Below are 15,657 nucleotides of genomic sequence, written 5' to 3'. Positions count from 1 at the left end.
GACAATCAAGAACTTGGAAGGACTCAACTTTTAAAACAATTCCATAAGACTATTAACAACTCTGCTTAAAAATAATAGATTAAAAAAAAAATATAAATGTCAGTTGCAATTCTTCTTTCAAAAAATTGCCATCCCTACTGCTAGTGTTCAGTCATAGAGGTTCTTTTCTCTTGCAGGAGCATACCCTGCATCCCAACAGCATAGTCCTCTGCCACAACTCATCAGTAGTTGTGAGAAGCATGTCCATTATGTCAAGCGGTTGGAATTCAAGGCCAAATATATGTAAGATGAATCTTTCAAAGCTTTCTGCTGTCTTCATACAGAGTACTTACTGCATATACAGATTTGAAGCAGAGAGCAAGCATATACACCATATGGCTAGTGAACAGCAACAGAGCTTTGAATTAAGTGCATGCATGGGAGGCAGCCATGGTGCTGTGGCTGTGCCACCGGCAGTTTGCAAGGCTGACACAAGAACCTTACACATCTGAGCATACCAGGTGGGTGAGATGTCAACAGAGTTCAGCTGCAAACAGCTCACCACACCAAGAGCAGGTACAGCCTTTGTGCTGTCTGCCCGTGCTAGTAAGACCACACACAGAGCACACAGGCACTGGGCAGAAGCTGGGTGACTAAAAGAAGGGATGAGCATGTACATCTCCAGTGGTAGTAATTACTTTGAGGTAGGACCTAACCTCCGCCACTGGCAAGGAAGGAGGTAATTTAACTAAAGACACAGCAAGGAATTAAAAATGAAAAATAAGTATCCTGTAATCAGAAGCTGAAGAACAGCGAGCTCAGCTCTGCCAAGAGAGGTAACAGTACAGCAAGGGCTAAACATCCTATTTAAGTTTCTGGAGAGTTTACTCCCAAAGCTTTCTGGGAAATGCAGAAATACATAAATAGAAATGGCACTGTAAAAATACTAACTCAGGAGAGTGAACATTGCTCTCTTTCAACCCTCCCTGAGGTTCTCAACTCAAACACAAGAATACAGCTCCCTCCCTGCTGAATGCAATGAAATATTTAGTGGATCCCAGGACTCCCTCTAGCTTAGTGTGTGTGATCATTCGGATAAGAGACTTAAAGTGGTCTCTTTGCCTGGAAATCCAGAATCCCTTGGCAAATGCAACTTTCAAATGCTTGTTTGGATAACTTCTGCAAAACCTCCACCACGTTATGTTGCACAGTCTCTGCTTGCTGTGTCTCACACCTCTGAGATGAACTACACAGTGACAGTGCGATTACAGAGCTGTAATCTACTTGAGACTCCCTTTGGGAAGAAAAGCTACATATAAATGAGAGCCATCAGTGAAGCAAGTAATTAGCCCTGAACTTTCCGAGACTTGCATCATCATGCAAGTAGAAGAGAAATCTAGCCATGGGTGGCCAGCAAAACAGGGCATGCCCTCTAAGGCTGCACTTTGTGATGTTTATCACCTCTAATCCCCAGACTCATCAGGAGGATTCAGCTGCCGTAAGACAACAAGATATGCTGACCTTCAGCTGGTCATTTTACTCCTCAAGAACCTGACTTTGCTTCTGAACCTGACATCCCTGCCATCACCACTTAGATCTGCACAAACTGCTTGGAGTTATTCTAGGCTTTAAAGCCAGTCCAACCAGTTTGTAGGGTTATGAATGATTTTCAGCAACACGCTGCATTTAACACAGAGATAACTTTGAAGAACTGCATCTAACACTTTTTTGACACTGCCTCTTATGATGCATGGTAACGGCTGTCATTCCAGATTAACAACCCCATGAAAGGAAGGGATGGAGCAACATGCTAGTCAAATCCCACCTTGATACTCCCCACTTTTTCCAAGCACCTGTTCTTCATTCACTATCCTCACCGATATTGCTTTCTTTTGACACATTACTTTTAGCAAAATCCCAGTCAATGCCTCTATGTGCAATACACCAGCACTGTGCTAAATTCCACATAAAATGTTAATTCAACATTAAGGTTGCAAAACATCCAGCTATTAAGAAACACCTAGTATGGTCTTCTTTTGCACATGATATACACCTAAAAATATAAATGTTTTAATAGTATGATCCAACAATTTCTCCACAGAACCTGTGCCTTACTCAGTAAGCAGAACACTTCTGTAACTGAGGAGCTATTCCATGTTTTGTTATCTATGGTTTTGTTATTCTCATCGTCTCATGCACAGCTTCATCGCTCCTTTACCAAATATAATTCAAATTCTGTTCCCACAGAGCTCTTGAATTCCTTCCGTGGAAAATGCTTCAGCAACCTGAATTAATTTCCACAGCTGCCCTGAAAATTCAAACAAGCCATGGAGAGATAAAGGCCAAAAATTATCTAGTAATTTTAAATGGTCAGCTGGAGACAACTAGGATAGCATTTTTCAGATGATTTAATACTGTTATTTTATTTTATCAAAATACAATAAGCATTGAGTCTTCAGGTGCAGCTGTAAGCTACCATTTCTGCAAGTTAAAATGCCAGAGTTTGAAGTCAAGTGTCCAAAAACCTCATTCATCACAGCAACTCTAGGTTAAAGTTATATACCTTTGGAAAAATTTTGTGTGCTAGTTTGTGTCATCAAGCCTGTCCCACCTTTCCTGCAGACTATTGTTTAGCATGCAGCTTCCGCTCTTTTTTAAAAAAAGAAAGACAGGAGCCATCTAAAGTTCCAGTGTAAGGTCATTCAGTGTACTGAGCAACATCTCACTGATAGGAAAAAATTTAAACATGTACTCTTCTTTCCCAGCTGCACTCATCACAAGTCCAGCTCGATCCCAGATATGACACGCAACATAAGATTTTGTCTAAGTGATAATGAAAGGGAAAAAGCTCAAAACAGGACATAATTCTCTCAGTACTGCAAGCATAACCACTGCACCTTGTGCACATCTACAGCAAAGTGTCCAAGAAGCAAACTCTTTGTGTCCTTGGTCTTCATTTCATAGGCCCTAATCCTACCCCACGTTCTATCATCTGCAGTTCAGATGGGCAATGCTTGGAGGATCTCTCAACAGAACACAAGTGGGCTTTCCCTTTTCTCTTTTCTTTCTCCAGATCACTACACCCAAAAGGGAAAAGGCCATGTAACCTTTCACACAATGAAGGCAAGAGATCTTTAAAATCCGTTATGATGATTGAATTAGACACAAGTGCTTGCCTTTGGTGCACAACATGCCCAAGTTAACTTATTTCTGTGATCCACACCACTTACATCATCATGGCAGTTTTCAACAGAAATGGATTTCAGTGTTCCTCTAAGCAGCACAGTTGTAGCAATAACTAGTATGTGTGATCTACGCATACATGAAAAACACACAACTGAGAAGGGTTCTGTTTGTACATGGCAGAAGTAGTATATGCTACTTATGTATTTGTTTAAAAATACTTTGGAATATATCTGTATTTATAGAGAAATATTTTTACAAAAATAAAATTAAATATAGTCTCTTAACAACACCATGTGCAGTTTTCTAGGATACTCATACTTCTGTGAAGAACTGCAACATTTGTTCTATATAATATTATGAGAAGGCAGGTTAAGAAAAGTGAAAAAGAAGATCGATTATGGGAGGGCTTCAGCTTGCACCAAGGGCCCACATTCACAAAAGCTATATTTTGGACAAGCATTTGGTCCTTACCTGGACCCTGCTTCTGAAGTTGCTGCCCCTATACAGCTAGCAGCAGGATCCAAGGATGCCCACTAGCTTTGTAATACAGAAATACAGCTGCAAACCAGGAGCCAGGTAACGGCAAAGGAAAAATACCTCTTGGAAGAGGCTCACAACTTCCTTGTGGGGGGAAATGGCTGCTTGCTGTCTATCCACAGAAACACCCCACCACAAAGGCCTCTGCTGATGTAGGCACTCTGGGCATGCTGCTGCACATGCTGCTTGCAGGGAAGTTCAGCACCCCCAGCTCTGCAGTCTGAGCCTTTCCAGCCTCCCTAAGGCAGGTTGAACCCTTCTAGAGGAATAATTGCTTCCTTGTCTTCCCTTGGTGCCCAGCTCTGGGCTCATGTAACACTTCCCGATAGACACAAGCCTTGTTCATCATGCCTGAAATGCTGAACTCCAACGCCACTGCTGCTACCCCTCCTCCCCTCTGTGAGGTGAGAGCCCACATTCATCGACAAACAGTTTCTCTTACAGATTTTCCAGATGGCATTTCCCCCTCCCAGCGTGTGCACACACTCCCACCGCAAATAATGAAACCAAAGCCCTCGAAACAGCCTTGACAAAGGAGATACTGTTTGGCTACCAAACATTGGGGTCCTTTTTAAAGTGCCAGGAAGGGAAAATTAAATAAATGGGCAAAGATGAATGGCAGCAATACACAGTAATCACAACACACAGCAGAAGCAGCCTTTCTCCTAACAAAGGATCAAAAGTCACACTGGCATCTCACCTTTGAGCAGTCACAGAGTGCATCTAAAACCCACAGATTATTTGTATCACTATCAAAGTTTCTTAGACAGAAAAAAGGACACATTGTCCCTTATGTACCTAAACAATCAGGGTCAGTACCCTCTTTCCTGTGGAGAATTTGACAGTTTTCAATAAGAATCATCTTGTCATATTAGACCAGTCAGGAGACTGTTACAGGATCTGTCTTAACCTCCCTTCAAACTAAGACTTGAACAACAAATAGCTGTCAGCTGGGATACAGTCCTTCATTTTTTTTATTATTTCACTTAGGTGTAAAAAAATGCTTTTGTAGCATCACTATTTATATACATACATGGGAGTGAGGCACAGACAGAGGTGGTAGCTTTGATTTTCAGCCTTAAAGCTTGATACTCTTGAACTATATAAGACTACAAATTTTTGCTAGTTGTTTTTTAAACACATGTGAAAATTACCCACAGAACCACTGTGTGTTCAGATAAAACCGTTCTCTGTCACCCATCTGAATTTTTTTCCCCACATCCCCCACAGATGTTTGTGAAGGTATATCTGTACTATGGCAGCAATCAGGCCCCAATACACATTAAAAGGACTTGATGCTCACAGTGCCTAACTAAGTGAGCACAAACTCCCAGTGCAACACTACAGAGACAGGGAGGCTGCTGGTTTCAGAAACAGTAGAACTGGAAATAGGAGGAGTATTCCTTAATATGCATCTTTAGGGAAATTCTTCCTGGGAAATAAGCTCCTGTGGACAATTGACACAGTTTTGAAAAGGAAATGCAACCGTCCCTTTGTTTAGAAAGAAGCTGCAATAGCTGAATATCCAGAAGATCCCTCTTATAGGGAAACAGCTAGGAAGTGCAGTTCTTTTAAGTTGTATCCAAGCAGGAATTGGGAGGGAAACTTAATCACAGCCTACAAACACCTGGGGAAAGAGGTTTCCAAGAGCGGTTGTTCTTCACTGCAGGTGGAAAAAAGGTCATAAGGATGTGAGACACTAGAAGCTAAAGGTGGTCTGACTGCAAATAAAGTTGTTAATTATTAAGATCAATAGTAAGCAAGCACCAAAATGCCCACCTCTAAACCAAAATTGACATTATTGAGACACACTGCTGCCCAAGTAGAAGTTACAGTCTTGATTCACAGTGGTCTACTGATTTGGTAGTTCAAAAGTCTTCTTTAAAACTGCAGGTGCTAATAAGCACTGACTGCTACTCTTCCACATAAAAATCACCAAATACAGGCTATCAGCACCAAATATCCTTCTCCTCATTTCCTGAATACACGAAAAGAAAAAACCCACACAGGAAAAAAGCTGCACCGGAACGTGCTTGCAAAAATTATCATTAGGGGTTTGACAGCATCTTTTCAAAACAGTTCCATTTCTTTAAAGTTAGGGCAGAGAAGGTTTCATTTTCATTGTTCACATTTCATTGATTCAGGAGTTGGAGAAAAGGAGGCAGAAATAGGACAATGCATCTGTCTGTGCATAGCCTATATTAAAAAAAATAAAATTAGGATGTGCACTATCACAGAATCACAGAATTGTCAGGGTTGGAAGGGACCTCAAGGATCATCTAGTTCCAACCCTCCTGCCATGGACAGGGACACCTTTCACTAGATCAGGTTGCCACATCCAGCCTGGCTTTAAAAACATCCAGGGATGGGGCTCCACCACTTCCCTGGGCAACCTGTTCCAGGGTCTCACCACCCTTACGGTAAAGAACTTCTTCCTAACATCTGATCTAAATCTACCCTCCTCTAGCTTGGATGCAATATGGCCTACTATAAAAAATAAATATATTATGACTTACATATACCATATCACAGAATCACAGAAACATTCAGGTTGGGAAAGACCCTCAGGATCACCAAGTCCAACTGACAACCCTACTGTACAAAGTTCACCCCTAAACCGTATTCCCAAGCACCACATCTAAATGACCTTTAAACACATCCAGGGTATATACACATATATATTGTATGAAGACCACCTGAGCCTCAAGCCCACAGGTGTCTTCATGCAGAAACAGCACATGGCACTAATTACAGCTCATGGACTCTATACATAAACAAGTATGTTCCTGTACAAAGTGCTGCCTGAGATGAGGGCTAGATTTATTGTTAAACGGCTATTTGACCTAGAGAAGTGGGAGCCACATTCAGTGATTTTTAGGCTTTTGTTTGTTTATTTTGGGTTTCTTGTTTGGTTGGTTTTTTTTCTTTTTCAAGCCATGGAGTTGAAGCTTAAAAGGAAAATTTGGGTTTTGAAAACACATTACAATAAAACATATCCTCAGCAGTAAAAAAATCCAGTAATAATACAGCTTGTATTCTGAGGCCAGCAGCAGTTTTGGCACAACCAAGCATAAAATAGAAACATACCATTTCTGCAATCAGCCTGTCAAACCTTCAGCCAAGACAAGCTGCTTCAAATCCAACAGTAACTTCAAAGCATTCCTGAGCAGGAAAGCACGAACAGGAGGGCAGGTGGGGACCAAAACTAGTCTCGAAAGCAGAGCCTTTAGGGTACTGGGAAAGGAATGTAACCAGCCACCTGGCCATAATTTGAGGACAGAAACCATACAAATGACTAGTTGGCTTTTCATTCTCTGAGCCCTGCCAGGCTCATGAAGTAAAAAATACACACAAAAACCAAACACATGCCCACTGCAAACCACCCCCTATCACTTGAGCTGATCCCAGAGGATGCTGCAGCCTTTGTGTTCCCATTGCACATCAGCCTCTCAGTATTACTTTTACTCCATTCTCACCTACAGATCTCACACATCCAAAACAAGGGGCAGCCACTGTCCTAAGGTTTGTGCCTACTTTAGACAAGATGAAGCATAAGAGGGCAAGGAGGGACCCCGCACTCACATCTCAAGTCACAGAGGAGGCTAATCATAGTCCCTGCTAAAACTCAATTCTTGCCATGCTCCTGTCTGACCCACAGCCCTCTCTTTCCACAAGGCTGCAGAGACTAGAGAACTGAAGACAGACACACACCAGCCATAACAGAAAATAAAGCTTTTTTCCCTAACCATTTACAACTGTCAGAAGCAAACCTGTGCCTCAAAAGGCCCTGATGTGCAGCAAGAGTTCTCCCTTATCCGTCTGCCCTATTTCTCAGCCTCCCCTCCCAGCTTCTTCATTTCCTTCCAAGAAGCATTTTCCACTTCACAACTATGCACTGCACTTCTCCACAGCTACTCTGCAGTTGTCTCAAAAACCTGCTGTGAGAGAAGTGGCAATGCAACTGATGTGGCTCATTGGTACCCAGGATGCAGCCTCCTTTTTCATTTGACAGCCTGGAGCCCTCTCCAGGCCAGGTGCCTTGTTCATCAGTTCAGACAAACAAAAGCACATGATCAGCCAGCCAACTGCAAGGAAGCAGGTCAGATCTATAAATTTCTCCCTCTATTATCCTTAGTCTCTAAAGTTTATGCAAAATTGAATATAAGAAGAGATTCTCAGTGAGGAAAAAAACCAAACAAGCAAATGCCAGATGTCTTGCTTACATCTGCTTTTAAAATAGATACTCTTGCCAATATTTTTGTAGGCTTGAGATTTAGGGATTGACACCTTCAGAAACCCTATATTAGCAACAACTTGCAAGTATACAGAAAAGTTTTTCTGCACAAAGCTGGCCAAATACCCCCAATACGGTGAAATCAGAATAGTGATTACTGGGGAAATACGATACTGGGATCTTGATCTTATAGACACAATGTGTTCTCACTTTGAGGTCAACAGGACTCCTCAGAAAAATTAAGCCCAGGCTTAGGAGTTTGCCAGGTTTTACACTCCAAGAATATTTTTTTTAAAACTTAGATGCAAGATTTACAATTAAATGAATAGGTCATGAATTACATGAATAGTTTAGCAGTTGTAGAAATCATGCTAATGGCCAGGTAGTTGCCAATGTGAACAGTTTACAGCAGAAGTTAATTGTTCCCCTGCAACTGTTGCAATAAGGTGCTTATGGAGTCAGAATGATCATTTACTCCACCATAACACTTGAAAGGAAACATTTAATAGCATTTTCAGTAAGTTTATTAGAGACTTGGCAGGGAAAAGAAGATGGAAATAGACACTGAATGGCTTGAACCTGTCTTGAAGACCACATGCCAAACCAGACAGGCCCTTTTCTTACTCTCCTTGTAAACAGGGGCTCTGGGACCTCACACTTGTATGATGATGTATATGTAGATGAAAGCCATTGTAGGCATTTGGGTGCCATTAAATCAGATAGAGATGACTCCCAAAATCAAATTCCCTCCTCCAACAGGCAGGCACAGACTGAAAGAGGAAGGCAGAAAGGCAGGTAGAGGAGCAACACAATGTGGAGTCAACCTGGTGGCAGCCCTCAGCACACAAGGTCTGCAGGACCCTGCTCCAGGATAGGCCACATGCCCCAAGTGTCACTCCTACCTCTCCAACAGGCTTGTCACCATGGAAGTAAACTTCAGTTTTTAAGGCTGTTTTCAAAAACAGATAGGTACATTTCACATTCCAACACCATGTCTGTGTGGTACAAGCCACCTCCTGCCCACCCTCGTCACAAGCAGGCTCCTTCTGACAGCACACGACTCACTGGCAGGCCAGGCTGGCACAGGGCTTGGAAGCCACCCGCACACTCCAGGCACAGAATGGCACCCGAGGGCTGAGCAGTCCATTGGTGTTACACAATTAACATGCCCCAAGTTAAAGTGACACAGGGAGCCAGCTTGCATTTCAATATACACTAACACGCGGTGCCTGAAAAGTTGCCTTTGCTGAAAGAGTTTGCAGCCCCAGGTCACACTAAGAGTAACTGCTGCTGGGTCAGCCTGCAATGGCCACCAGTTCCAAGCATGCATTATCTAGCCACATGGGCTAAAGGACTTGGCCCTAGAAAATCCTGGGGTTTTTGATTCCTCACACTTCCCCTGTCTTCCCCTGTCTGTGCTTGCCCAGAAACACCCCCCGGTCTAGGAGGGGATGGCATTTCTGCTCACCCTGGGAAACAACTCACAATCTCTCACTGCCTGGACAACTGCTAAGAGATTTACAAAGAAGAAACACTGCATTACTGACCTCACTGCAAAGCTAGAGCAAAGCCCGTTGGCTCCATTCTTTGGGCACAACATCAGGTCCCCAGTCCTCTACAGCTAAGGGTGAAGCTCTAAAACAGTATCCAGATCCAGCTTAACTGCTCTTTGCTACCCTCCTTGCACTGCTGCTGAATGCAGGGTCACAATATGTATGTCCACGTGCATGCAAGTGTCATCCATGAGCCTCTGTTCTGATTTTGGTTGGAATAAAATTAATTTTCTTCATAGTAGCCGGTTGAGTGCTGTGTTTTGGATTTTGGATGAGAATAATGTTGATATCACACTCATGGTTTTAGTTGTTGCTAAGCAGTGTTTATACTAAGTCAAGGACTTCTTAGATTCTCATGCTGCCCTGCCAGTGGAGGCTGGGAGTGCAGAAGCAGCTGTGTGAGGACACAGCAAGGACAGCTGACTCAAATGAGCCAAAGGGATATTCCACACTATATGCACTTATGTCCAATATATAAAACAGGGGGAGTTGGCTGGGGAGCACCATGACTTCAGGATTAGCTGGGCATCACTCAGTGGCTGGTGAGCACTTGCATTTGTGCATCACTTGTTTTGCCTATTCTACTAACATTACTATTATTATTATTATTATTATTATTATTATTATTATTATTATTATTATTATTTTCTGTCCTATTGAACTGTCTTTATCTCAACCCAAAGGTTTTATTTCTTTTTTTTTTTTCCTCTCTAATTCTCTCCCCCATCCCACTGGTTAGGGTAGGGAGCTAGCTGCTGTGTGGTGCTTAATTGCTAGGGTTAAATCACAACAGCCTCCTCATTAGCAGTTTCTACTCCCAGTCCTGAAGCACAGAGTCCTGCAGAATCATGAGCCTCACCATGGAAAAAACCACATAAACACAACAGCTGTAAAAGCTCATCAATCTTCCCAGTGGGGTGGTTATATGGAGTATGTAAATTTTTTTTGTATGTTCTTTACGTAAATCCTTCAGCCCCCCCACACAACCACTCTCAGTTTGCCAGCAGCAGGGGATCATGCTGCACACAGCAAGTGGACCTCCTGCTCCACACCCTGTGCCTCCTGCTCCTCAAAATGACACTGGTGCTCTCAGTATCTGTCCCCTTACCCCACCAAGGGGACTGGCATTCACCAGAGCCATCAGAAGCACTGTGTACCTCCAGTGTCTAAGAACAGAGATGCTTTTGATCTCTAGGGTCAAATCCTGCAGTGGAAAATCCCCCTCTTCTGCTCTCATGGACTCAAGGACTGAAAAAATCAGACAGCATGTTAACTATAATTCTGCAATTTCCTCAAATATTTCTCTAAGCTTCACTGCTCTGAAGTCAATAGATACTGAAAGTTTGTGAGCATGATTCAAGGGTTAAGATTAAAACCAATCCCAAAACACCAAGAACAACTCCTCCTCCTCTCTTATGAAACAGTGAACAGAAAACGAAATGCTTTTCATTAATTTTCTATTTTTAAACCCATTTGTTAATGTTTCTTGGCTTTTTAAAACACCATTTGTCTACAGCTCTATTAATTATCCAATGGGCTCAGCAGCATGAATTTCTTCAGTATTTTTCTCTACAGGATACCCCTCATTTTTAGCCTAGTTTGAAGCTTTTCCCTGTTAACTTCCAGAGAAGCTTAATTTTCAAAGTTTCTTGTGCTTGTTACTCCTGCCACAATTAATACCTCCTGTATGCATTCATTTAAAAATATTCACATTAAATGGACAGGAAATATAAAATGGGAAGGCTTTATGCAGCTATGTTTTCAAATCATCTCAAAAATCCCTGTATTACACTGAAAAGCCTTGTTGGGGGTTTTATTCCTTGTCCTCTTGTGAAATCTCCCAACAGATCACATCTCACTTTTAAAAAGCACTTTGTACTACAAAACTCAGCCTTTGAAAACTCAAGTCCTGGTGGATCTTCATAAACTGCTTAGATTAATGTTCAGGCATAAGCTCTGATCTTTGTCCCTTTTATTGTGATGTAATTTAGTAATGTACTGCTTTTGACTACAGAGATTATGTTGAAGACGTAAAACTATTATTAGGAGTTAAAGTCTGCCATGGTGATTATTCCTAATAGTTACTAGATATTCATGGCCTTGCTCCTCCACCAATCACTAGCTTTTACTTTGCACTCTCCTTCCTGCTAGCAGGCATCTTCATGCTAGAACAAGCAGGTTAGATCTCCTCCTCCCACCATTCTTGCATTTGTCTTTTGTCCCCCTCCAGATGTTTGTAAATGCTGAATTAAAGATAACTGCTAAGAAATGCTGTTGGGTTTATTCATTTTCTATGCATCACCATTTTCTACAGCCACAGAATCTAGAAAACTGCAGTTTGATTTTCTTTGGGGTTTTTTTACTATACCGTTGAAAAAAAAACACAACAACAACAGAAACACACCCCCCCAAAAAAAAAAAACCAAAACCACACACAAACAACAAAACCAAACAAAACAAACCCCAAAAAAACCAAAAACCCCAACCAAACAACCAGGGCCTCAGCATGACAAGTTTTAAGGCTGAGGCAGCACCTGAAGTTACATTCCTACACATGTAAAGATAACCAGAAATCTCCAGGCACTTGCTACTGAAAAACAGTATTTTAAAAGGTTTGATTATAATAAACCTGAAGCTATGCAGCTTTGAAGGGACCTCTGGAGACTATCTTGCTAAGTCCTCATTTAGTGTATGGCCAATTTGTATCAAGAAGACTTCACAGCCTCTCTGGGCGCCTACTCAAATGCCTGACTCACCCTCACGATCAAATTATTTTGCTAACACCCAAATTGAATTTCCTTTTTTGCAACCATTGCCTCTTCTGCTATCACTATATATCCCAGAGGAGTCCAGCTTTGTCTTCTCTGCACCCTTCCACCAGAGAGTGATAGACAGCCTTCCTATGTCTTTTTGTCCAGAAGACAAAATCCACTTCACCCTTTCCTTACATGTCATATTCTACAGTACTCAGACTGCATGGTGATCCTCATTTGACTCATTCAGTTTAAAAGCTTCCATTTACCTTCAACAAACACAGATTCAGGCACATGGCAGCAAATGTATTTCTGGCTTTTCTCCCATTTCCTGTTGATGGGTACTTCAGTTGTAATTCAAAATGTCTACAGTACAAAGTCAGTAACGTTTGTTGAGCACAATTTCTCTGTCTACAGACAAGTTGCTTTATGCACAATATCTGCAGACTGAAATGAATCCCTGTAGGTATATGAATTATTAAAGAGCATTCAAATGCACTCTTAGTTTATCATTACCCCACCAGGAAAATTTCATTCTGCATTGACACAATAAATGAATAGTGCACACCACCTTCATTAAAGTTGTCCTCAGTTGAGATGTGAGTCAGGGGAGACTGGGGTCGAGAGTCCCCACAGAGGGAGTAGCTGTGTTCTGCCTGGATGAGAGGTGCTGGGGATGCTGGAGACAGTTCCACCTCCATTATCTCATTCTTCTCAGACAAGAAGGGATCGTTCAAGAGCTGTCCTAGGACATCAGGTGAAAACTCATCCAGGAACTCTGTGAAGTGCTGTGGAGATAAAAAGGGAGGAAAAAATTTATCTCCTTCCCTGGCATGACAAAACCAGAAGAGTGAGTATTGATCAGAACAACTCCAGCATCCTCACTGGGCATCCACGCCAGTAAGTAGCAGGATCTACCAGCCCTGCCTAACAATCTCCTCCTCCAATCACTACTTCAAGCTGAAGAGCCACAGCTAAAACAAAAGGCCTCTCAGGAGGCATAAAGTACAACAGAAGAGTCTGTGATTAACTTGCAATGAAAATGGGAAAGAGAAGTGTGGTAGCCATGTCCTGAAGCAGCCCCTCCTGCAAAGGTACTCAATACAGCATGCCACCAAAAATGCAGAAGCCTATTTCATACAGACAGCATGAAAGATCCTGCAAGATTTATCACCAGAACACTTGTTGTGTGGAATAAAATATATTGGCTTGATGTTCACTAAAGCAGAGAAGAAAAAGGAAACACACTCAGACACAGACTCAACACCACGTATGACTATTTTAGCTGTGCAGAACGTACAGTGTGCTCTAGGAAAATGGGGCCTTGTGTGTCCCCAGCCAAGCAATTAACACATTTGCTAGAGAACAGGTTTCCTGGGTGATTTATGGATCTATTTTGGAAGTCACATTTTACTTAAGTCTAGAGTTCATATCCAGCCTCCAGGCCCCAGAGCTAAAGCTCTTGACAACCAGACCTAATTACCACTTTATCTGTTACAGTGAATTCATTACACTGCACAGTTTATGCCTGTATGTAATAGGATCACTGTGTTTGTTTCTTATTCAAAAATGATCACAAACCAAATCTCATCATCTACTTCCTTGACACTCCTATGTGGTTCCCATCAATAGCCAAAAATGCTGCATCTCTTCTTGGTTTTGTTTCCAGCATCACAAGATTACATCCTTGAGAGACCAAGAAACTACACTGCAAGAAACAATTCCTGCTCATCTCACTCACACAAAGAATTCTAATTTTGTACAAAGATGTTTGTACAATGAATTGCAACAAGCTTTTCCGAACAATCAGGCATTATCCATCATCTCATATAGGAGTCTTTGTCAATTGGGGCATGACCCTACAAAAGTCTTAAATCTGTTTGACTTGCTCTGTTTTTGCAAACAGTATTGATCTTGGCTCTTTGTCTTGCTCTCTCCTGCAGAAACAAACACTGAAATTCCAGATTCATCTTCCTGGAGGCTAAATTAAGACTTAAACAAGTCAATATTGTATAAACCCATGTGGGAAATGGTGTGCTCACACCCCCATCCATGCATATTTCACATCTCCAGCAGCACCTGGGGCCTTGAAGCCTGATGCTGGAAAACGGGATGAGCTTCAAGAAGGCCAAATGCCAGGTCCTGTGCTTAGGTCACAACAACCCCAAGCAACACTATAGGCTTGGGGAAGTGTGGCTGGAAAGCTGTTTGGCAGAAAGGAACATAGGTGTTCTAAATGGCAAGCAGCTGAATATGAAGAAGCAGTGTGCCCAAGTGCCCAAGAAAGCCAATGGTATCCTGGCTTGTATTAGAAATGCTGCATCCAACAGGAGTAGGGAGGTGATTGTCCCCTTGTACTCAGCTCTGGTGAGGTCACAGCTTGAGTATTGTGTCCAGTTTTGGGCAACTCAATACAGGAGGGATGTCAAGGCACTGGAGCGAGTGCAGAGGAGAGCAGTGAAGCTGTAAGGGGCTTGGAGAATAAATCTTATGAAGCAGAACTGAAGGAGCTTGGGATGGTTAGCTTGGAAAAGAGGAGGCTGAGGGGAGACCTCATTGATGTCTACAACTAACTGAAAGAACATCATGGAGAGGCTGATGCTGGTCTCTTCTCACAGGTAAGTAGTGATAGAACAAGAGGGAATGGCCTCAAGCTGTGACTGGGTGGGTTTAGACTGGACATTAGGAAAAAATTTTCCAAGAAAAAGTGGTCAGGGATTGGTATGGACTGACCAGGGAGGTGGTTGAGTCACCAACCCTCGATGTGTTTAAAGGTTGTTTGGACATGGTGCTTGGGGATATGGTTTAGGGGTGAACCTTGTAGAGTAGGGTTAATAGTTGGACTTGGTGATCCTGAGGGTCTTTTCCAACCTGAATGTTTCTGTGATTCTATGAAAGTGACCACAACCAGCTCTCACAGAGTCCCCTGAAGTTCAAGCGCCTCTTCCAAGATGCTCAAGAATGTTAACTGTCTTCTTTCAAAAAGTAAGACTTCAGTCAGTTCTGACCAACAGTGCAGAAAAGAAAACATTTACTAAACATAAGGCAATAAACACAGGACCACAGTTGCTATGCTGGAATAGCAAGCTAGCTAAAGTAAAGCCTTTACGAATGGCAAAACAGGCTTGTAGCCTCATTATTTACTTACTGTAAATGATAACATTATTAAGCAAACTCAGATAATTCAGCAAGAGGGTCATGACCACCTTAGAAAGCCTTGTTTATCTTGATTTTGATACACAAAGGCTCACTAGCACTTCACATGTAGAGCTACCTTCTTACATCTGCAAGGATAAAAGCATAAATTACAGTTCTCTGCTGGACAAAGAAGAAAGAATAACAATGGCCAAGACTAGTCAAACATCCTGGTGCATCAATAAAGGCACTGAGTAAAACACCTTTGAAGCGTAGGCAA

At 42.2% G+C, this 15,657-nt stretch overlaps 1 protein-coding gene across 1 annotated transcript in view; it reads right to left on the bottom strand.

The window, feature by feature from the left end:
• CREB3L2 (cAMP responsive element binding protein 3 like 2) overlaps positions 1 to 15,657 on the bottom strand; it is a 75,663-nt gene that overhangs the window by 18,425 nt on the left and 41,581 nt on the right. Inside the window, exon 2 of the mRNA XM_054386695.1 lies at positions 12,814 to 13,030. Coding sequence (XP_054242670.1) covers positions 12,814 to 13,030 — 217 coding nt within the window. The remainder of the gene's footprint in view (positions 1 to 12,813; positions 13,031 to 15,657) is intronic.

Source organism: Indicator indicator, chromosome 14 (genome assembly GCF_027791375.1).
Source record: "Indicator indicator isolate 239-I01 chromosome 14, UM_Iind_1.1, whole genome shotgun sequence".
Taxonomy (NCBI): Eukaryota; Metazoa; Chordata; class Aves; order Piciformes; family Indicatoridae; genus Indicator; species Indicator indicator.
Note: the sequence above shows the minus strand (reverse complement) of the source record. Positions and strands in the feature narration are given on the sequence as shown.